General features: G+C 40.9%; 1 protein-coding gene and 1 long non-coding RNA gene across 2 annotated transcripts in view; one reads left to right on the plus strand and one right to left on the minus strand.

The window, feature by feature from the left end:
• The window catches only part of ZNF609 (zinc finger protein 609), a 208,844-nt gene that overhangs the window by 43,609 nt on the left and 141,209 nt on the right, over positions 1 to 24,026 (minus strand). The window contains exon 3 of the mRNA XM_030317934.1: positions 15,670 to 15,895. Coding sequence (XP_030173794.1) covers positions 15,670 to 15,895 — 226 coding nt within the window. The remainder of the gene's footprint in view (positions 1 to 15,669; positions 15,896 to 24,026) is intronic.
• LOC115515815 lies at positions 848 to 3,071 on the plus strand. The gene is made up of 2 exons (XR_003969416.1): positions 848 to 2,290; positions 2,809 to 3,071. It is a non-coding gene; the product is annotated as an uncharacterized LOC115515815 (long non-coding RNA).

A 24,026-nucleotide genomic window follows, 5' to 3' on the forward strand; every position in this document is an offset into this window, starting at 1 on the left:
AGGCCTCATATTTGGGTCAAAGGTCTTTTTAGCTGCCTCTAAATGATCAAGAGCTTGTTAAGAGGGCTCCACATAGTTCTAATTTCTTTGTAAATGAAAATGGCAGACATGTTTTTCAACTGGTGCCTGGAGTGGGGGCAAGGAGGAGGAGGAGGAGGAGGAGGAGGATACATCTGCAACAAATACCTCAAACTCCCAATCAATACTAATTTCAGTTTTTCTAGTCCTCTGTAGAGATGGTGGTAAAGGAAAGTAAGTCACAGTTTCTTAGAAACCTGTAAATATAGCTACATCTTGGGCTGGAGCTGTATCTCATAGGAAACTGGTAGGACTGAGAGGAAACAGTTACTAGAGGATGCCTATGAGGAAGGCTGGTTTGAAACTACTCCTACCTCTGTGAAAACCCCAACTATGGGAAGGTAGGAACTGTTTACTTCCATAGCTGATCTCTGGCATACTGTCTAATGTTTAACCTTGCCATGTGATTAGAGATTATGAAAATTTTGAGCACCGTTTCTCCCAGGACTAAAGTTCAAACCAGAGATGTATGTAAAGGGTGAATATAAATTCACACAGAAATTCATGTGAGTTTGTCACCTTTAGAAATGAAAAGACTAAGGAAGATTAGGGCCATTTGTGGTTCATCTAGTAGCTAAGATTTTTTCCCCCAAATTGGTTGTATTCTTAAAACTACTTTTTTTTAATGTTTATTTATTTTTGAGAGAGAGAGAGAGAGAGAGAGAGAGAGACAGACAGACAGACAGACAGAATAAGAAGGAGGCTCCAGGTTCTGAACTGTCAGCACAGAGCCCAACATGGGGCTTGAACCCACGAACCATGAGATTATGACCTGAGCCGAAGTCGGATGCTCAACCAACTGAGCCACCCAGGTGCCCTGAAAGCTATTCTTTTTTTATGGGTTTGCCATGTAGTAACATCAAGAATTTTGATAAAGAGTGCCATATTTTAGGTAAAACTCTAGTCCTAAATTTGTCTACTGCAGTTCTGAAAATTATTAGAATACTTTACTATACTATATATTCTTATGTCCTACCAAACCTCAAGCAGGCAGAACCTCAAATCGGCTTAACAGCAATATCCCCAGGTTTTTTGTTTTTGTTTTTTTAAATCTCACTTATCCTGGTAATCCATTCATCTGCAAGTCGGGGATTTGACTACAAGGAAGGATCAAATCATGTAGGAGTCTTCCAAAACCAGAAACCCAAAGGCAGAAGTGTGGTTATTATTTCCCTAGAGAAGATACTTCCAAAGAGAATCTATATTTCCCAGGAGCCCTTTATTAATATTCTAAGTATAAATCTCTGAGGTTATCCAATAAAGCAATTTGGGATAAAGTCTTCTGCAGAAATGTTTGAAGCTTATGGAACAGTGGTTCCCCAATTTGGGCACATGGGATATACCCTGAGATGATTAAAAATACTGACACCTGGCTCCTACCTACAGACATGGTGTTTTAGTTTAGCTGGGCAAAACGTGGGCATCAGGCCTTTCAATCCCTGTCTCCACATTCTAATGTGCAGCAAAATCTGGAAACCACTGTTACAAAAATGGTGTCTTCAAATTTTTCTGCCTTCAGTTCTGGGATTGACAGGAAACACAAATCCTAAGCCCTTATTTCTGGGATCTTTTGGGGCTGAATGAAACAGAGAAAGCACAAGGTAACACCCACCATGCTGGAACCATTTTCACATGACCATAGTATTTTCTCTCCACAGAATTTCAGGCAAAAGTATAATAGAGGGCCAGCTGAAACCACTGTGAAGCAAGTATCAATTTGGGGAGTTGTTAGGCAGATCTGTTATAGCTAGAACTATAAGCAGGCAAAGAACTGGTATAGGGTAGAGACGGAAGACCAAAGTGGGATATCCATCAAATGTAAACCACTCCACCCCCAGACTGTGGGGACGGGGAGGCTGGGGAGGAACAGGAAAGATCAAATACAACTCCTCCTCCCATCTATAAGTTCCCACACCATGGAAACTTTGCATAAGTGCAACAAAGGCCGGTTCACCACACCCTGAAATCTCACACCCCCCTCCCTTTCTTCTTGCTGAGGTAACCACACACTGTACCCACAGCGGGAGGCAGCTCAGCAGAGGTCATCGTGCCCTCAGTTATCCAGCTTGAGTCCTTGTCTGAAAGCTACTGGGAATAAGAAGGACGGTACCATGTCAGTGGGACAGCTTTGAAGACATACTTGCCTGAGGCTGTGATGGAATCATACCTGTCTACAGTTTCACTGCTTTATGGCCTAGCAGGAAGAACCAGGGTAAGAACATGACTAAGGGCTGGTCTACATGAGGCACTTTTCCTTTCAGCCTTCTTGAGCTAGAGGCTGACAGAAACAGCTAACTGCTGAAGCCTCTTTTTCTTTCTGGTAATCTCCACTTGGTATTTTCAGGGTTTGTTAACAGAGCAGAACCAAACCACATTGTAGGTCTCAGTGCCAAAAAGAGGGGAAATAGTAACACAGAGAGGAACGGTTGAGATCAGAGGGTGGATGTTCTTCTGCCCAGAGTAGCTCTGGGAAGCAGAGCCTCCTATAATTATAAACAGTTCTGGTTTCCTCCCTCTCTCTAATCTGTGACAATAATTATTCTCAAGTTTTGGGTGGCTTCTGTTATGGGCTGAGTTGTGTCCCCCCAAAACAGATATATTAAAGTCCTAACCCCCGATACCTCAGAATGTGATCTTATGTGGAAACAGGTTCTTTACAGAGGCAATCAAGTTAAAATGAGGTCATTTAAGTGGGCTCTAATCCAGTATGACTGGTGTCCTAATACAAAGGGGGAAGTTTGGACATACTGACAGATGCGCAAAGAGGGAAGAAGATGTGAAAGCACACAGGGAGAAGACAGTCATGTGACTGCAGTGATGACATTTAGAAACCAATGGATGCCAAGGATTGCTGGCAAACACCAGAAGCTAGAAGAGGCAAGGAAACATTCTCCCCTCGAAACATCCGAGAAAGCACAGCCTTGCTAATAACCCCTTGATCTATGACTTCTGGCCTCCAGAACCATGTGACAATAAATTTGTTTAAAAATTTTTGTTTATGTTTATTCATTTTTGAAAGACAGAGAGAGACAGAGCACAAGCAAGGGTGGGATGGAGAAAGAGGAGGACAAAGATTCGGAAACAGGCTCCAGGCTCTGAGCTGTCAGCACAGAGCCCGACGCGGGGCTCGAGCTCACAAACTGCGAGATCATGACCTGAGCCGAAGTCGGACGCTCAACCAACTGAACCATCCAGGCACCCCGACAATAAATTTGTTTTAAACCATCCAGGTTTTGGCACTTTGTTATAGTAGCCTTACGAGATACGCCCCAAAGTAGACCTGGTGTTGATGAAATCAGTCAGATTCTACTTCAATTGGCCTCAGTGAATTACTGCTGCTAGCCAAGATTACAGTCTAGGTCAGTGGCTCTCAAATAGGGTGGGTGGAGAACAGTGGTGATGGCAGCAAATCATAATTTCTTGGGAAGCTATTTCATAATAAATGCCTAAGTTCTTTACTGAGCCCACTGATTCAGAATATGAGGAGTAAGGAATAGTTAACCTATCTTTTAAACAAGCTCCCCAAGTGATATCGTTGACTTGCTCTGATCTCATGTACCACTACACCACCCCCAACTGAGTAACACTAGCTTAAATGAAAGGATAAAACTCTGGGTCTTCCCCAAATTGACCTGTAGATTCACTGTAATCCCAATCAAATTCTCAGCAGGTTTTTTGTTTTTTTTTTTTCATAAAAATTCACAGACTGATCCTAATATTTATATGAAAATGCAAGGCCAAGAATAGCCAAGGTAATCTTGAAGAAGCACAATAAAACTGAAGATACCAAGATTCATAAAGCCACAGTTAAGACAGCATAGTACTGACACAAGACTAGACAAATGGATGAGTGGAAAGAAAGAGTCCAGAAATAAACCCACACATATGTCATTTGATTTATGACAAATGAGACACTGCAGTGCAGTGGTGGGGAAAGGATGGCCTTTTCAATAACGTGCTAGGTAATGAGGTATCCATATGGAAAAAGTAGAATCTTGACTCAACTCATACCCTAAACAAAAATCAATTTCATATAGACTGTAGATCCATATATGAAAATAAAAACAATATAGTTCTCAGAAAAATACATAGGAGAATATCTTTATTACCGTGGGAAAGGCAAAATTTTCTTAAACAGGACACAAAACACTAACTATATAAAAAAAAAACATAAACTAGACTTTATAAAAATGAAGAAACTTCCATTCATGAAAAGGTACCATTAAGAGAAACAACAAGATATAAAATAGAAGGTATTTATAATACATATATCTGATAAAGGACTCATAATCAGAATATACAAAAAATTCCCACAAATTCATAATAAAAAAGATACAACCCAATCCTAAAACGTAAAAGGTTTGAACATGTATTCTGTAAGATTTCCAAAGGCCAACAAGCACATAAAAAGATGCTCAATTTCATGATTTTTATGGCAATGCAAATTAATATCACAATGAGATACCATGCTATACAGCAAACAGGATGGCTAAAATAAGAAAGAAAAATAAGTTCAAGAGTTGGTAAGGATGCAGAGCAACCAGGATTATTTGGAAGTAGGAGTATAAACTGGTTCAGACACTCTGGGACACTGGCAATATCTACTGGCACTGACGGTGTCCCCTAATGACTCAGGAATTCCATTCCTAAGTATGTACAGAATAGGAATGGGTACATGTATTCCTCAAAAGACACATACAACAATTTCTGCAGCAGCATTTTACACAAAAACCCCAAACTGCAAACAATCCAAATGCTCATCTGCAACTGAATAGTGTTGAATTCACATAATAAGTATTATAAAATAATGAGAATCAACAAAGTATAACTACATGCAACAACATGGATAAATTTCACTGGCATAATGTAGAAGAGCTAGACATAAAAAAGGTCATACTGTAATGATTTTATTTATATAATGTTCAAAATGGAGAACACTAATCTCTGATGCTGGCAGTCAGAAGTGATCTTTTTTTAAAGGGGTTAGCTATTGGAAGGGAAGTATGAAGGGGTTTCTGGGGTGGGGGTAATAATGCATTTCTTCATGTAGGTACTAATAACCAGAAAGTGGGTTCACTTGGAAAATTCAATGACCTGCATGCTTATAATTTGGGCACATATTTTTATTTCTATTATTGTTCAATAAGACATATTAACGTAAAAACAAATACACTTGGGTTTGTGACTCCTCCAGGATCAGCTGAGGTGCAAGCTAGTTCTGTACTTGGGGCAGTCTGCCCCAACTCCAGGGTAGCAAATCAGTCTAGTATCTAATGCAACAGCACTTGGGGGGATGGTAGGGGAGGGTTTCTACTTTCTTCATCCCATTCTTCTCCATACTGATACTGATTCTGTTAGATTTTTAAATAGAATAATTCTAAGAAGCAGGCTAAAAGCTGAAAAGCAGAGGAGAGCTTGGTAAATGGGAATATGCACAGTATTTCAAGTGTACTGAATGATACAAGAAAATTTTCAAAAGATGGGATAATAGAGTCAAATAAGGAGAAGGCAGGTTGTTCACTGAATTAGTTCAGGGTTAAAAAGTTTCATTTGACTGTGAGTTCAATGGGGGTAGAAAAGTATTCGATAGCAGTCTTTTAGGCTTTTTAAAGACATACTAAACAGAAAATAGAGTACAGCTTGTGGGAGGGGGAACTACTCAATTTCTCACCATAGCCTTTTTGTCACAGAGCTTGTTGCTATGGAGAAGGCCATGAAGGCAGCAACTAGGGGAAATAAAGGATCTGGCAGGAGTAAGCACAGTGACAGTGGATTAAACAAAAATTCCTTGAGCAATTAGCAAGTAGCAGGGCCTATAAATGACACACTTTCCATTTTTTCCTAACCCCTACCCTTCTAAAAGTACATGGGCTTGGTTTGCCACTATAATTTAACTCAAATACAGAGAAGCCTGAATGGGCCTAACAAAGCCTAAGCCTGGCAGACAAAACACAGGCCATTTAGCAATGCTGCTTCATGCCAGGGGGAATCGGCTACCTACCCACCCCTATCCTGGGGAAATGATCTCCAGCTGCCTAAATTATAAAGTTGATGCCCTATGATTTCTTTGTTCTGTAAAGCCTGAGGGAGATAGGATAATGAAGTATCAGAAGAGGTAGAGAACAGCCCCTTGTTTCATAAAGCAGTCAGAGGCAGAGAGAGAGAAGAGAGAGAAAGAGGGAGTTCTTACTGGTATCATTAAGAGGCAGCAGCAGCGACCTGGGAGCAAAGCTCTGCCTGAAACTGGTCTGAAACTACTGCTGTGGGAGAAAAGGCTGGTTGCCAAGTTGTTAATAGCTTCTGCCCATCATTGTTACAGCAGCTTTATCAACCAGGGCAGGGCCAGGACCTGTTTTTAGCAGTGTAAGCACTGAGACTGGAGGGTTCAACAACATCTTCCAGCAGATCTCACTACAACCAATGATTAACAAAGACAGTTCTCTCTTCTGTCCCACACAAATGATCACAGAATTGTAAATATCACAGCTGGAAGGTCCACAGAGATATGCAGACCAACCCTCTCGTTTTATAAATGAGGACACTAAGGCCCGGACCAGTTAAATGGCCTTATACCTCTTGGAATCAAGAGCCAAAGCTAAATTAACTGGGGCTATTGATCAGCCCAGTTTATACTAAACTGTATTTATTCCTAGGTATCACTTACTGGGTTTCATACATAAGTACTCAGGAACTAAATTATTTGTTAAAGGATGGCATTAATAACAAAGTAGGTCTGTCTCTGAGCCCATCTTAGAGAGTTCTTTTCCTGAAATATCAAAGAATTCATTTGAAGCAACCTTGCCTATCTGCCAAGCCTGCAGTCTGGCCAACTGTACCACCCCCCTCTGTGCTTTGCTGGGCTGAGGGAGGTGGTAGGTGACAGTGCACAAAAGGACATCTCTCTCCCTTGGAGATTTAGTTTATTTTGCAATTTGCAAAATGAAACTCAAAAAAAAGTCTGTAAGTGAAAATTTTCTTAGGGCTTCAGGATTTAAATATGTGACAGTGGGCAGATAACATAATCCAGAAAGGTATATAGACACGTAACTGCCCCAAAGCATCTCCTGGTTGTAAGCTGCTAGGTGGGAAAAATATGTTGGCTGTTGTTTTGGGTGGGGGAGGGGTGAGAGGAAAGTAAAGTATTGATTTCCCTATGTTTCCTTTGTGTGGCTGCTGTTGCCATGTGGTGGTCTGTTGCTATGAAGATTTGTGGTGCCAGACAATGGCTGCTAGGCTCCTCATGACTGTGCTATTGGTGGAGCTGTTCTGCAGGAGTCAGGCTAGTAAGCATCTGGCTAAGCAGTGGAGAAAGCTTGGTCACTGTGCACCATGTCTTCCTCCAGGTAAGTGCTGCTTGAGGCAAGACTGAAGGTGAAGGAGCGTTAATTATAGCCAAGGAAAAAGAAAAAAAGCCGAGAACCAGTGTAACTTTCCAGTATAAATCTCTAAAATTAGATACTTCACAGGTTCACACACATACTTTCCTACATCAGAATCACACAGAATAAAGCAAGGGTAACTACCAAGGTTACCATTTCCATGAAAGAAGATTAACAGACAGACCCTTCTTTTTAGTAAGAAGGATAAAGACCCACAGCCAGGATCTGCAATCAGATGAGGATGAAGAACTGCTGAGGCAGGTTCTCAGCGGAGCTACCACAGGCAAACTTACTTCCTGCTAAGCAAAACCACTGGCTATTACTCTGATAATGAGAAAACTGCAACCCATAGACCAAAGCACAAGGCAGAGTTTGAAGCAGGGCCAAATGTTCTCCCAGGTAATAAGGGCCAGAGTCATAGAAGTCACCCTGGGTCTGTGCAGATGTTGGCTATTTACCCACCCTCTTTATCCTCCCACAGATTTACCCTTCTTTCTATCTCAGAGTATATTTACACTTTTAGAGTACATATAATGTAAAGATCATCTAGCCTCTATTGCAGTCCAATACAGTAAACCACTAGATACATGTGACTCTTTAAATTTAATAATCCTCATCAACAAAACTAAAAGGCAACTGACAGAATGAGAGAAGATATGTCCAAATGACATATCAGATAAAGGGTTAGTATCTAAAATCTATAAAGAACTTATCAAACTCAATATCCAAAAACCAAAAATCCAGTGAAGGGATGGGCAAAAGACATGAACAGTTTTCCAAAGACGGCATCCAGATGACTAACAGACACATGAAAAGATGCTCAACATCACTCCTCATCAGGGAAATACAAATCAAAACCACAATGAGATAGCACCTCACACCTGTCAGAATGGCTAAAATTAACAACTCAGGAAACAATAGCTGTTGGCAAGGATGCAGAGAAAGGGGAACCTTTTTGCACTGCTGGTGAAAATAAAACTGGTGCAGCCACTCTGGAAAACAGTATGGATGTTCCTCAAAAAATAAAAAATAGAGCTACCCTACAACCCAGCACTGGATAGTTATCCAAAGGATACAAAAACGCTGATTCAAAGGGGCACATGCACCCCAATGTTTATAGCAGCACTATCAACAATAGCCAAATCATGGAAAGAACCCAAATATCCATCGACTGATGAATGGATAAAGAAAATGTGGTGTGTACATGTGTGTGTATATATACATACAATGGAATATTACTCAGCAATCAAAAAGAATGAAATCTTGCCATTTGCAACAACACGGACAGAACTGGAATTTATTATGCTAAGTGAAATAAGTCAGAGAAAGATAAATACCATATGATTTTAGTCATACATGAATTTAAAAAAAAACAGATGAACACACGGGAAAAAGGGAAAAATAAGATAAAAACAGGGAGGGAGGCAAACCATAAGAGTTTTAAACACAGAGAATAAATTGAGAGTTGCTAGAGGGGTGCTGGGAGGAGGGCTGGGCTAAATGTGTGATGGGCATTAAGGAGGGCACTTGTTGGGATGAGCAGTGGGTATTATATGTAAGTGGTGAATCACTGAATTCTACTCCTGAAACTATTATTATACTATATGTTAACTAACTTGGATTTAAATAAAAAAAATTATCCTCAGTATCATGTGCCACATTTTAGGGTGCTCAATATCACATATGACTAGACTACCATTTTGGACGGCTTATTTCCAACACAAGAAGTTTTACTGAATAGTATACATCTAACCCAAGCCCTCATAAATTAGAAATCTAAGGCCAGGAGAAGTTAAGAGGCTTACCCAAGCTGACACAGCTAGCTAAAGGTATGATCTGTTCTGGAATCCAACTTTCCTGACACTAGTTCAGATATCTGTCCTATACTATAATGCCTTTAAGACACTATTAGTCCTTGAAACAGTTACTCTCAAACAGTTCCCAACAATCTTAGTTATTGAATAAAAATGTGGAGATGGGGATGCCTAGTCTCTCTAGGTGTACTTGTGCATATATATAACAAAACCTTTAACAAGTGCAAAAACTAAAAATGCCTTCCTCCCCACCAAATCTTTAAGCTAGAGTTCAGCTTTGGAAGATGGACCAAATGTATCATATAGCTTTTCATAGTATACAAGGGAGTTGCCCTCACTTCAGCTTCAAAAACATCATCTTTTAAAAAACTTATTCTTATTTTTTTTTTATTTTCAAGAGAGTGAACAAGGGGAGAGGGGCAGAGGAGGCGAGAGAGAGATAATCCCAAGTAGGCTTCACACTGAGGAGCATTAAGAGGCTCCTGCTTAGGAGCATGAAGACAGAAGGAATTGGGCTAATGAATCTTGAGAATGAGGCAAGTATTGGGAAGTGTGAATATAATAGGGAGATGAAGGGATTGCTAAGCAGTACTGTGAGCTCAGCTTATGTCAGCTAGCATATACTTGCCTCAAAAGCAGCCGGGTTTTGTAGGATCAGGAGTTGAAAAATGAGAGTGGAGATTTCTTGAATTGGGGAGTGGCAAGGAGAGTCGGGTTTTTTTGTTTGTTGTTTTTTTAGAAAACAAATCTATTAAACAAGTGTATAATGAAATTTCATCATTGGTATTAAAATTTTTTAGTTTTCATTCTCATGATTGTTCATTTTTAAGATGAACTAGTAGGGATGGATCCATACTGATTCCAAGGTTTAACACAGATTTTTACACTTAAAAGATGGAAGGTCCTTATTGGTGACCTAATTCAACTTTACTTAAGAGATGAGGGAACTAAGGACCAAAGAAGTTAAGGAACTTGCCCAAGGTCACAATCATAACAGCAGATGTATACAGCTCACCTGGTTTTCACACCAAGTGCTCTTTTTGCTATATTACAAATTCTTCCAGGAAGCACATTTGCCAAAGTAATGCTACACTTAGTGTGGCTGCTTAAGGAAAACTTACAGGGGTGCCTGGGTGGCTCGGTCGGTTAAGCGTCCGACTTCGGCTCAGGTCATGATCTCACAGTCCATGGGTTAGAGCCCCGTGTCGGGCTCTGTGCTGACTGCTCAGAGACTGGAGCCTGTTTCAGATTCTGTGACTCCCTCTCTCTGTGACCCTCCCCCGTGCATGCTCTGTCTCTCTCTGTCTCAAAAATAAATAAACGTTAAAAAAAAATTCTTTTAAAAAAAGAAGGAAAACTTACAGCATCTCCTGGAATTTTTTTTTAAGTTTATTTATTTATTGACAAAGAGAGAGAGAGAGAGGGAGGGAGGGAGACAGAATGAGTGGGGGAGGAGGGAAGGGGGAGGGAGGGAGAGAGAGAGAGAGAGAGAGAGAGAGAGAGGGAGAATATCCCAAGCAGGCTTTGCACTCATCACTGGGCCCGACATGGGGTTAGATCTCATAACCATGAGATCATAACCTGAGCTGAAATCAAGAGTTGGGACACTTAACTGAGACACCCAGGTACCCCTAGCATCTCCTAAAATTCTTTTTTTTTAATGTTTATTTATTTTTGAGACTGAGTGTAAGTGGGAGAAGGGCAGAGAGAGAGGGGGACAGAGGATCCAAAGTGGCCTCTGTGATGACAGCAGTGAGCCCAACGTGGGGCTCGAACTCATGGATCGCGAGATCATGACCTGAGCTGAAGTCAGGCATTTAACCAACTGAGCCACCCAGGTGCCCCTCTTTTTTTTTATGTTTATTTTTTTGTATTTTTGAGAGAGAGAGAGAGAGAGAGAGAGAGAGAGAGAAAGAGAGGATCTAAAGTGGGCTCTGTACTGACAGCAGAGCCTGATACAAGGCTTGAACTCATGAACCATGAGATCATGACCTGAGCCAAAATCAAGAGTTAGTCACTTTAACTGACTGAGCCACCCACACACCCCAGCCTGTCTTCCTTAAAAGCACCAGCCAAGCCAGGAAGCAATTTTGCCTCAGCAAAAGTATATGGTCTGCCTTAAGGCTTCTTATACACTGTTTCTGGGGCCTTGTATTAAAGTAAGCCTTGTGAACTAGGAATGGACTTGGGACCTATTATTTCAATTTGAAGTGGGGTGGGACAAAGTGAAATCAGGTGGAATCAGACCTCTGTATAAATGCTAAGTCTCAAAAAAAGCCAAGGAAAACATTCCAAGTTATACTTGGGTCTTAACAGTACTAAGGTTGAGCCTAGTCGAGGAGGATCTTTGCAGTGCTGGCTGTATTGTGGACAGCCTAAAAAGAGATGGAATCTGCAAGAATTTAAAAATGTCTCCAATGCAAGGTTTGCACTGAGAGTGAAGAAGGAAGCAACACTGCACGACAGGTAGGCAAAGAAACCAGGAAGAATTGAGGCCATGACCCCTACACCTGTTCTCAGCAAGGTGGCTCAGTTCTACAGGGACCTCATGATCCTCCATTTCCCTCAGAGGCCAAGCATTCACAGCTTCTTTCTAAGCTCTAAGGGTTTTTCCATTTGAAGATAGTAGTTTGCTGGGCAAAGAGACAGACATAAGCACAAAGAGTTGGGTAGCAGACAAAAAGCCTAGGAGGCTGAAGGATTTTTTTTAAAAAGTATCTGTACATAGATCTTATTATTAACTTGAAGACTGACTCAGTATACTAGATCTTATAGATCTGCAGAGAAAGATCTTTGCAGGAAATCTCTGTTACCTGAAGATGAAAAGGAATGTAAACCAACTCTGATCCCAGTTCAGACCTTTGCCAACTGACAGTTCAGGTGAAGGCCCTTTGGGAGAGGCAGAAAGCAGAGGAGAAAATCTATAATTGCAGACAAGTTCCCTTTCCCTTGCGATGAATGAAAAAAAAAAAAAAAAGAGGAGAGGTACTAAGCCCTGGAACACAATATAGGAAATGAGAGAAAATATGGTATTAAAAGTAGGAGAATTAAAAATCTTATAGATATAAATAAATGAGTGATCTCAAACCTGGTGACAACAGTACTTATTCTGAGTTTCAGAGGTCTAGAATTTTGTAAAGTATTTGATATGATTTCTCAGTTCAAACAATATTACAGTATCTATAATATTAACAAAGATCTACAAATGACAACTAGATGTAACATTCATTCACTCAAATATTTTTGAGGGCCTACTACAGCTACCAAGTATTAAGTATTAGATATTCAATGGTGAGCAAAACAGAGTCCCTGGGCTCACAGAATTCTAAAACAGTGGAAGAGACAGACATTAACAGAAAAATATCATTCTATAAAATTGCAAACTGTGATAACTACTGTGAAATAAAACGCAGGGTGCATTCAAAATGTACAACAGGGGAACTTGGTAATAAGCTGCCAGGTACAACATGAGAGTCAGAGCAAACAACTAAAAAAAAGACAGGGGAGCCTGGGTGGCTCAGTCGGTTAAACATCTGACTTCAGCTCAGGTCATGATCTCGCAGTTCATGAGTTCAAGCCCAGCATCAGGCTCTGTGCTGACAGCTCAGAGCCTGGAGCCTGCTTCGGATTCCATATCTCCCTCTCTCTCTGCCCCTCCCCTGCTTGCATTCTGTCTCTGTCTCTGTCTCTCTCAAAAACAAATAACAGGGGCGCCTGGGTGGCTCGGTTGGTTAAGCGTCCAACTTCAGCTCAGGTCATGATCTCACGGTCCGTGGGTTCGAGCCCCGCGTCGGGCTCTGTGCTGACAGCTCAGAGCCTGGAGCCTGTTTCAGATTCTGTGTCTCCCTCTCTCTGTGACCCTCCCCCGTTCATGCTCTGTCTCTCTCTGTCTCAAAAATAAATAAACATTAAAAAAAAAATTAAAAAAAAACCAAATAAACATTAAACAAAAAATTAAAAAATTATTAAAAAATAAAAAACAAACAAACAAATAAAACCCCCCAAAACCTGTGCTACTATCTCCTTGGCATGGAGGGAGAACAGGGACTCTCAGATAAAAAGGTATCCACTGGGGGCGCCTGGGTGGCTCAGTTGGTTGAGCGTCTGACTTTGGCTCAGGTCATGATCTCATGGCTCGTGAGTTCAAGCCCCACATTGAGCTCTGTGCTGACAGCTCAGAGCCTGGAGCCTGCTTCACATTCTGTGTCCCTCTCTCACTCTGCCCCTGCTCATACTCTCTCTCTCTCTCTCTCTCTCAAGAATAAATAAACATTAAAAAAAAAAATAAAAAAAAGGTATCCATTGTTCTCAGGAGAGTGAAAGGGTTAGTGCCTCACATTCTTACAAAGTTTTCATCGGTTAACATATATGAAAAGCAACTTGCTCTTGGAGGAAAGTCACCTCATAAAGATGGACAGAATAAACAGGCAGGAAATTGATGTCTTCTATCTTCAATATACTGAGGCAAGAGGCCCTGAAGGCTGGTTGGTGTCAAAGAGCTGTGGGCTGGATATGTTTGTCATTCCAACAGACTCTGTGGCTATTCAGACCTTTGGCCAAAGGCAGATGACATTTTCAAAATTAGAGATAGCCACTTGTGATTTCCAGACTGTATACTGAATACACATATCCAGAGTCAACCTCTAGGGTCAACCCCTCTCTCCACTGTCTCTGCATCAGTTTTTTGTTTTTTTTTTTAATTTTTTTTTAACGTTTATTTATTTTTGAGACAGAGAGAGACAGAGCATGAACGGGGGGAGGGGCAGAGAGAGGGAGACACAGAATCAGAAACAGGCTCCAGGCTCTGAGCCATCAGCCCAGAGCCTGACGCGGGGCTCGAACTCACGGACCGCGAGATCGTGACCTGGCTGAAGTCGGACGCTTAACCAACTGCGCCACCCAGGCGCCCCTCTCTGCATCAGTTTCTAACACAAGAGAAAAAAAAATTTTTTTTGGCATTATGGTCTCAGGCACACAATAAAACCTATCAGCAATGTTATTCTGAAAGCTGAAGCTTTACTATATTGTTATCAACAAGAAAGCCAAAAACAGAATTCTTAACCTGTGTCCCATCAATACCTACTGCATGACAGACTTTAAATAAATACTGAATCACAACAAAATATTCAGAGGAACAGACTTTAATTAGAATGACCAGAATGAAATGCTTGAATTTCCATGGGCAAACTGACAAGATAGCTTATGATAATTAGAGATAATGAGCTGTGCTCCTCTGGGCCTCTAAACTTCAGAGTGGGGATGCTTTCAAAGTCTGGTTACTGATGCAGAGACCTGATGGGACTCTGAGGCCCAGCCTCTATAAACATACTCTGTATAAACATACTTTGACAAGAACTTGGAATCTTTATAAAAAGAATCTATGTGCTGAAATCAAATTGCCACAGATGGTACCAAGGGATCAGAAATACCTGGTCAAGTCCCTTCACACAACTATTTTTTCAGGTTTATGAACTTCTAAAATAGAAGAGACTCTGTTCTCAGGGGCAAATGGAACATACAAGAAGTCTGGATGGTAGCCTCAGGCAGAAGCACCCTGCAGTGAGCCAACTGCTTAGTGGATGCCTGAAAACAAGACCATGTAAACATTTCCCTGTTGCCTAGGCCTATAAAATCTGTACTAAGTGACAGATGCATGAAGTGAAGTGGGTGGCTGGGCAATGAGGCAACCAGTGGGAAGGAGCTGGCTGCACCTCCAGGTGTTAAAAAAGGCAAGAGTTGCATATTCAATGAGCCAACAATAAGTCAATTTAAGAGTGACTGTTTTCCATTTCCTTGACTCCCACAGCTGTCCTTTTATTACTTTTTTCTCTTGAAGCCTGACCCAAAAGTTCATTTACATTCAAATTCTCCCATATAAAATGATAAAGAGGAGTACGGAGAGTAGAGACACAGTGTGAATTACCTGGCCAGCACTTAACAAATGACTGCTTAAATGCCAGGGCCAACAATGTGGATACCCACAAGAGAGATAATTAATTTTAAAAACTGGCAATCTTGGGAGACCTCAGTGTCGGGCTCAGTGGGTTAACCCTCCACTCCTGATTTCAGCTCGGGTCATGACCTCACGGTTCGCAGCATCAAGCCCTGCACTGGTGGAGCCTGCTTGGGATTCTCTCTCTTCCTCTCCCTCTCTGCTCCTCTCCTGCTCCTGCTGTCTCTCTCAAAATAAATAAATAAACTTTAAACAAACAAAATGGCAATCTCCAGAAGCTGCGCAATTTTACTGAGAAGTTTGCTGTGATCTCCTGGGTAGGTGTCACTAGCAAACTATGGTCACTTGAGACTCCTAATAAATACTTGGTGTTATTTACAACGATAAGCCCCTGTTGGCAGAAGCAGGTTGAGAAGAGATGGGAAAAGACGCACATAGCACTTACCATCTTCTGTTTCCTGCCACACGATGCCCTCGAGGTTGACGCTTGTTCCAGGTTCACAGGGGCCCAGGCACTCAGGCTCTGTAGCTAGAGCCACATCACATGTGTTGACCCCAACTGATCTGGTACGAACCATGATCTGCTCACAGGGGGAGGAGATGTCATTATTGACCACTGGTACCAAAAGGTGCAGTGGCAGCACTGCTGGTGTAGAGACAGGGGACTCCATCTGTAGGGGAAGAGAAGTAGTAGCTGAGTGGCAGAGAGAACATTTAGAGGAAATACCTTCTCTGTATTTAATCTAGTCCTACATTCTTTCCTGCCAGTGTGGAAGGCTCTAAATATAAGACTTTGGTCCTTCCTTTCAAGTTCTAGCTCATGATACCACTACAAATCTAATGGTTTATATGAGCGCACCCTGTAGTAGAAGCTCTATTTCTTATTAACGATCTTCGTCACAAATGGTGCTTGGCTAAAAGTGTATTAAAAAATGTGGGGGAAGGAAAGCGGAAAAAATAGTTTCAAACAACAGAGAGGGAGGCAAACCATAAGAGTCTCTTAAATACAGAAAACAAACTGAGGGTTGATGGGGGTGGAGAGCGGGGGAGAGGGGAAAAGGGGTGATGGGCATCGAGGAGGGCACTTGTTGGGATGAGCATTGGGTGTTGTATGTAAGTGATGAATCATGAGAATCTACCCCCAAAACCAAGAATACATTGTATACATTGTATATTAGCCAACTTGACAATAAATTGTATTAAAAAAAAATCTTGTCTCATTTAAAAATCTCCAGTGATAGAGAACCAGGTCCAGATTTCAACAGTAATAGAGCACATAGATTGATGACAACGAAAAGGTTTCTGAGGCATGTTCTACTGCCACCACTATTTTTCCCACCAATCTATCATTCAACAAATAATACATTAATCATGTATAAAATCCAAGAATACAGGTAGGGATAAAAAAGGAAAAAAAAAATCTACATCCCAGGAATGTCACTTTAAGAAGACTAGAACTTCAATTCATCTTTAGCTAGAAGGACATCTATTTGAAAGTTATAAGAGGGCTAGGAGCAACCTGATGGGGGTTTCTAACACTTAGAGATTACAACAGCGACTGGTTAGTAAGAATGGCATTTTGGAGCAAGAATGTAACATCAAATTTATCTGTAACAAACAGCAGGTGCTGTAAGGACCCAGAAGCCTATTCATGGCAGTCTGTAGATGAAGTTGATCACACACATGCACAGACAGAAATAGGTGAGCACAAGGACCAGCATCTACCTCTAAAACTAGAATCTCGGGGAGCCTGGGTGGCTCTGTTGGTTAAGCATGTGACCTCGGTCTGGGTCATGATCTCACTGTTCCTGAGTTTTGAGCCCCATGTCGGGCTCTGTGCTAACAGCTTCAGAGCCTGGAGCCTGTTTCAGATTCTGTGTGTCCCTCTCTCTCTGTCCCTCCCCCACTCACGCTCTGCCTCTCTCTCTCAAAAATAAACATTAAAAAACTTCTTTAAAACTAGAATCTCTCACAAGAGTACAATTACTTAGAAACCAATAATTCAACATATCCAGAGTTCAAAGTTGTAATATGGAGGTTAATAATCTTTTAACTCTTTAAATCCTAGCATTTATCAGACTGACAAAGTACCTGAATCTACACTGCCCAAATCCTGACGGAACACAGTGTCCTGCATATGCAAAAGCACTCAATTCACACACTGACTAATCTTCCCTGAAGATTAAGTATGATACCAGTCAGCAAACCTAGAAAATAAGAGTCAAGGATTGGGACCCTCTTCCTCTTGTGAAAGACTTTTTCTTTCTTTTTTTTTTTTTTTAAGTCCAGTTTGAATGTACTCCTTCAACAGACCTACATCCAGAGAGTTACATATGCACCCACAAACCAAGCTGCTGGACAGGTCTGCAACAGAACTCTGGTTCTGAAACAGTTTACTGAATGACCACTGCTATACCTGTAACCCACCTCTCTAACACAGGTGCGTGTGTGCGTACGTACACACACACACACACACACACACACACACACACACACACATCTCTAGAAGCTGAGATCTGGGTACTATATCTACTCTCTGCAGTTAGTTAGCTCTGACTTCTTAGCTTAGAGGTCACTGCTATTTGTGAATCATCACTGTCGAGTCCACTGAATGCTAGAACACAGATTCTGATTAATTCTGGTTCCTGAAAAGCTGCCAAAACATTATCCTTGTCTGCTTGGCAGGCACCCCTCACCCCTATACTTCCCTAACTCCACCTTTTTCATAAAATGAAAGTTGAAGCCCATATAATGAATTTTCTGCATTATGGTCAATGCCAAAAGGCTTTTTTGCTTCTTTTTGCACTCTTGAAAATCAGGCATTGATTATTTTATTTGGCAACCTTCCTGGGATGTGGTAGATTCCTAAAAGACTCTTTAAAATTTCTAGACACAGATTTGAAAGTAAAAACACAGAAAAAGTAAGTTCAACTCTATGACTCCTGTATATGGCTGGAATATGGCTCTAATATCTAGCCCTTTCAGGGATGCTTCAAGAAGATAGCTAGTAACTCTTTGGAAAGAAAGTTTCTTGGAGATTTTACCCCTGAGAATTACTAAAAAGGGAAAACTAGAGACAGAGTATACACAGATCATCTTTACTCTTGGCCTCACCTCTGTTTTTCTATTTTTTTTCTTCTGGGGAAAACTGAGACAAAAACAATTTCATAATCAGTATGTGCATTTCCTTTGCTTAGGGTTTGTTCTCTCCTCATAGGGCTTGATCCTGTGAATCACGAGATCATGACCTGGGCTGAGATCAAGAGTTAGATGCTTAACTGACGGAGTCACCCAGGAGCCCCAAGTTTGTTTTCTTTTCTATACCATTCTTCTACTAGCAAGAGAAATTCCTGCAAGGTCCTCTTTCTTGGACACAGAGGTTGGCCTAGATCTTTTAGGTCATTTCTCTGAACTTTCTCATTGCCTCATGTGACCATATCCTGTTACTAACCTGTTCCATTGCTAAGGCAGCAATTCCAAGCACAGGAGGTAAGTCCCCAGGGAGTCAGTCAGTCACTCTCTCTCTCTCTCTCTCTCTCTCTTTCTCTTTCTCTCTCTCAGCTATCAAGGACAGCTGTTTTCTAGAAGTGGTTTCATTTCCTGCTAGGTTATTCAGTGCTTATGGGAGACCAGGAAGAAAAGAAGCTACTAACACTGTACATGAAGCCAAGCCTCCAGTTCTATACTGACAGATCCAGAAAACAAGATCTAAGATGTGTAACTAGGAGACACCCCTGTTGCATTCAGTTTGCCAAATTAAACCCTGCTACAGGATATGTGGAGAGAAGGAACTTAGCTGAACTGATTAGAAAAATAGAACTAATATACAAAGAGCCAACTGACATGTATATGCAGCAAACTGCTCTTACTGCTCAGAGATACTAAGTAGAATTCAGGAGCTCTGTTTGTGTGAGGATGACTTTATTTAGTCAGTTAATTAATTAAAAGAAATTTGGGGGTGGGGAGAAGTGAAGAAATCCACCTATGGGTTTGGAACTATTCAGTTTCCTACTTTGCAACAGAAATCTGAGGAGAAATCACAGAGCAACACAATAATGTTTAATTACAGCTCCAGCTCTACTAATTACCATTTGGTCACATCTATAATCTACATTAAGCCATACTGTATAATAAGCACCTCTGTGATATTCATCTAATAACTGAGGTGGCTTTATGGGATTTCACATTCTACTATTCACTGGAACAAACACAGTTTCATTTACCACTCTCCAGGAGAGGATAAATCAGAAAAGGACTTTTTTGCCACCTCTCCCATATTCCTAGGATACAAGAGCAGGAATTGTCAGGAGACTGGGGACAGGAGAGAAAATTAAGTAACAGGAATATAAAAAGTTAAAGTCATTAAATACCTTAATAGCTACAACAACAATAAAAGCTGGGCCAATTCTTAGTCTCTGAAATGCTAAGGAGTGCCAACCTGGCTCCCGGACTCCATGAATGGGGACATAAACAAGACAAAATTAAAACTTGAAAAGAGGATTTGAAGTTGGAGATATCTGAAGTTTCCCAACAGTTCATGTCCTTTACCTTTTAATGATACTTCTTTTCAATTCACCTTTAGATATTAGTCTTAATAGCACCTATTAGAGATCTAAGTGCTGATAGGCAGGTGACGCAGAAATGAGGACTGGAGAGAATAAAGAAAGGCCAGAGCCATTAATCTCCCCACAAGAAGTAATTATACGCTGCCTTCAGCTGCCTCCCACACAAGAGAGGCACTGATGGCAGAAAAATTTCAAGGCTGCAATATAATTTTGGGGGTAGGAAATGCAGCGAAGAAATATTTGGGACAGATTCTTCCCTCTCTCCTTCTCAGGAGTCTGATATCTTCACATTCACAGTCAAAAGGCAGAAAGGAAGTCTACCAATAACTGCAGTAACTCTAAGAAAACTGCTTTATCCAAGAATGAAAGATAATTGGAGATAATGGCTAGATAAGTGTTCAGATTTATTCAGAATGATCGGAAAAGATTATGTAGAATCAAATATTTTTTTAAGTTTATTTATTTATTTTGAGAAAGAGTGCGTGGGGGAAAGGGCAGAGAGAGGGAGAATCCCAAGCAGGCTCCACTTTGTCAGCAAGAGCCCAATTGCAGGGCTCAAACTTATGAAACTGTGAGATCATGACCCGAGCCAAAATCAACAGTTGGACGCCTAACTGACCGAGCCACCCAGGTGCCCCTGTCATCAAATATACCAGATTTTGTATTAATAACATGCTCTTTTTCCTTGATAATTCCAAAGGTCTTTCAAGATTTTACAGTGACTCAGCATCAGCAATGCTAATAGTAATATAGGTTCCTGATTCATAAATAAACATGTAAGTACTGCCTCTAATAATATTTGATCTGCTCACAAAATTTTTACTATGGGTTATTAAAAAGAAGAACAGGTATTTATTTAAAATCCTATTTATGAATTTATTATGTTGTTTCTCAAATTAAAATACAAAGGAAAAAATCCTCAGTTATTTGAACTGCCTCCTGTTGACTGAGATTGAGATAAAATGAATTTAATGTATTTTTTAAAAAATAATTACGGTTTATCTTTGCTTATCCTGAAAGTTCAGTAATTGCTTATTTTCTTTTTTTTTTTTTTTTTAATTTTTTTTTTCAACGTTTATTTATTTTTGGGACAGAGAGAGACAGAGCACGAATGGGGGAGGGGCATAGAGAGAGGGAGACACAGAACCGGAAACAGGCTCCAGGCTCTGAGCCATCCGCCCAGAGCCCGACGCGGGGCTCGAACTCACGGACCTCGAGATCATGACCTGGTTGAAGTCGGACGCTTAACCGACTGCGCCACCCAGGCGCCCCAGTAATTGCTTATTTTCAAGAGCCCGATGGGTCGAAACCACAGAGCAACTGGGGCGCCTGGGTGGCTTGGTCGGTTAAGCATCCGACTTCGGCTCAGGTCATGGTCTCACGGTCCGTGAGTTCGAGCCCCGCGTCGGGCTCTGTGCTGACCGCTCAGAGCCTGGAGCCTGTTTCAGATTCTGTGTCTTCCTCTCTCTCTGCCCCTCCCCTGTTCATGCTCTGTCTCTCTCTGTCTCAAAAATAAATAAACGTTAAAAAAAAAAATTAAAAAAAAAGAAGAAACCACAGAGCAACTGAATTCTCCCTTTTCACAAAGCTCTTGACACAATGCAATAGAATATTCCATGTAAATCACAACACAATACAACATTTAAGTGTTAGTGAAGGAGGAAATCACTTCCATTTCCAACACTCTTTGAACCTGCCTCTTGGAAGGAAGGAAGGAAGGAAGGAAGGAAGGAAGGAAGGAAGAAAGAAAGAAAGAAAGAAAGAAAGAAAGAAAGAAAGAAAGAAAGAAAGAAAGAAAGAAAGAGGGGAGCCTGGGTGGCTCAGTTGGTTAAGCATCCGACTTCGGCTCAGGTCATGATCTCACGGTCCGTGAGTTCGAGCCCTGCATCAGGCTCTGTGCTGACAGCTCAGAGCCTGGAGCCTGTTTCAGATTCTGTGTCTCCCTCTCTCTCTGACCCTCCCCCATTCATGCTCTGTCTCTCTCTGTCTCAAAAATAAATAAACGTTAAAAGAGAAAGAAAGAAAGAAAGAAAGAAAGAAAGAAAGAAAGAAAGAAAGAAAGAAAGAGAAAGAAAGAGAAAGAAAGAAAGGGAAAGAAAAAGAAAGGAAAAGAAAAGAAGAGGCTGCAGGTCTGCTGAACTCCTAGATTCCACATAAGCTTGCCTTGAAAAAGAATTTGTTTGTAACTCTGGTTAATTTCTTTTTTATTTCTTTTAAATATATTTTTTTAACGTTTTATTTATTTTTGAGACAGAGAGAGACAGAGCATGAACGGGGGAGGGGCAGAGAGAGGGGGAGACACAGAATGGAAGCAGGTTCCAGGCTCTGAGCCATCAGCCCAGAGCCCAAGGTGGGGCTCGAACTCACGGACCGCGAGATGGTGACCTGAGCTGAAGTCAGACGCTCAACCGACTGAGCCACCCAGGCGCCCCTAATTTCTAAGACATCTTGTAGCAGAAGGCAAGGAGGAAAAAAGAGAAAAAGAAAGACACAGTAGCTGGCACCGTAACCAGACATCAAACAATTCTTTGAAGGTAGGTATTCTGTTATTCACAGAAGACTTACTTTAGCACTCAATTTTAACCAATCAGCACCTGGTCAAGGTCAGCAGTGGAGACTGTTGGAGTTTGTAGTAGAAAATGCAAGTGCAAGTGAACATATAATTTCAAGACTGTAAGACTAGCCACAGGGAGCTCTCCTGCAACCATCACAATAGAGTCTCAGGCTCAAACCCAAAAGATTTCTTCCGATAAAGAGGGAAGAGCAGATCAAATGATCCTAATATTCAATCCTGTCTCAATTCTGTGTGTGGGAATGGATATATTATGCTGGAAATGTAACAAAGAAAAAAAATCTCATAAATGAAGTCAATGCATAACACAGATCACATGGTAGTGTCCCATTCCTGTGGCAAAGGCTTTTGCTGAAAGAACCATCTATTCTGCTCTTCTAAGTCTTCTCACTCTACAATCTCCTGCCTGCTTGAAATTCACCACATTTTCCTTCAGCAAAGCTATTAACTTTGCAGCTGATGAGTGATGATAGCCACCTAAGTACTAGCTCTGAAATGACTTTTTTTTCTACAGAAGGTTGATGATCCCTCCCATTCCTGTACTGTTCCAAGGGAAGCATGAGAATTAGCTTTTCAAGAATAAAGAATGAGAAAAATTCATTCTTTGGCTGCAACTACTTCCTCTCCTGAACACAATTCTTACCTCCTTTCACATACTCATTTCCTAAAAAGTCAGGGCTGGAGCTTGTCATCTCTACTCCATTCTCTTACCCCCATAGGATAGAAAAGCAAATAAGCAAATAAACAAAAAATAACCCACAGACCAAATAAGGTGAATACAACAGAAGCTAAAGCCTTTTTCTGAATCATTCAGAATCACAGATGTCAGCAGAAAAATCTCAATTTAACCTGTTTCATGGATGGGGCAAACTGTACTAAAGAACCTAATCATCATTCATATTGACAGTCCTAGGAGAAAACATGAGAATTCTAAATTGAGACATCACAAACCATATCTTGTTCTGTAGTAGCTTGGGAAGGAGAAATGAGAATGATTCTTCCTGCTTCAAGCCAGCTGCTCTTAAACATTTTGGTCTTGGGAAACCTTTAGAGTCTTAAAAACTGAGAACCTTACAGAGCTTTTATTTATGTAGGCTTTATCAATTGATATATACTGTATTAGAAATTAAAAGTGAACAGGGCGCTTGGGTGGCTCAGGTCATGATCTCACAGTCCATGAGTTTGAGCCCCGCGTCTGGAGCCTGCATCGGATTCTGTGTCTCCCTCTCTCTGCCCCTCCCTGTCTTACACTGCCTCTCTCTCTCAAAAATAAACATTAACATTTTTTTTTTTAAAAGTGAAAGATTTAACATGTACTAATTAACTTATTTTAAACAACTAATGATTTCAAAATGACAAAAGTGACACATAAGAACAGATTAGTAGTGGCCAGAAGGAAGGGTTGGTGGCATGTAGAAGAGAGTTGAGTATGGCTAGGAAGGACAACACAAAGGATTCTTATAGTGATGGAGATGTTCTGTATTCTGTGTGGTAAATACCCAAGCTTACACATAATAAAATCGCATGGAACTTAATACACACACACAGAAAAATATACAAGTGAACACATGTAAAATGGGGAAATCTTAACAAGATAGGGAGATTGCATTATGTCAATATTCCTGTTGTGATATTGTACAATAGCTCTGCAAGGTGTTACCATTG

Source organism: Lynx canadensis, chromosome B3 (genome assembly GCF_007474595.2).
Source record: "Lynx canadensis isolate LIC74 chromosome B3, mLynCan4.pri.v2, whole genome shotgun sequence".
NCBI lineage: Eukaryota > Metazoa > Chordata > Mammalia > Carnivora > Felidae > Lynx > Lynx canadensis.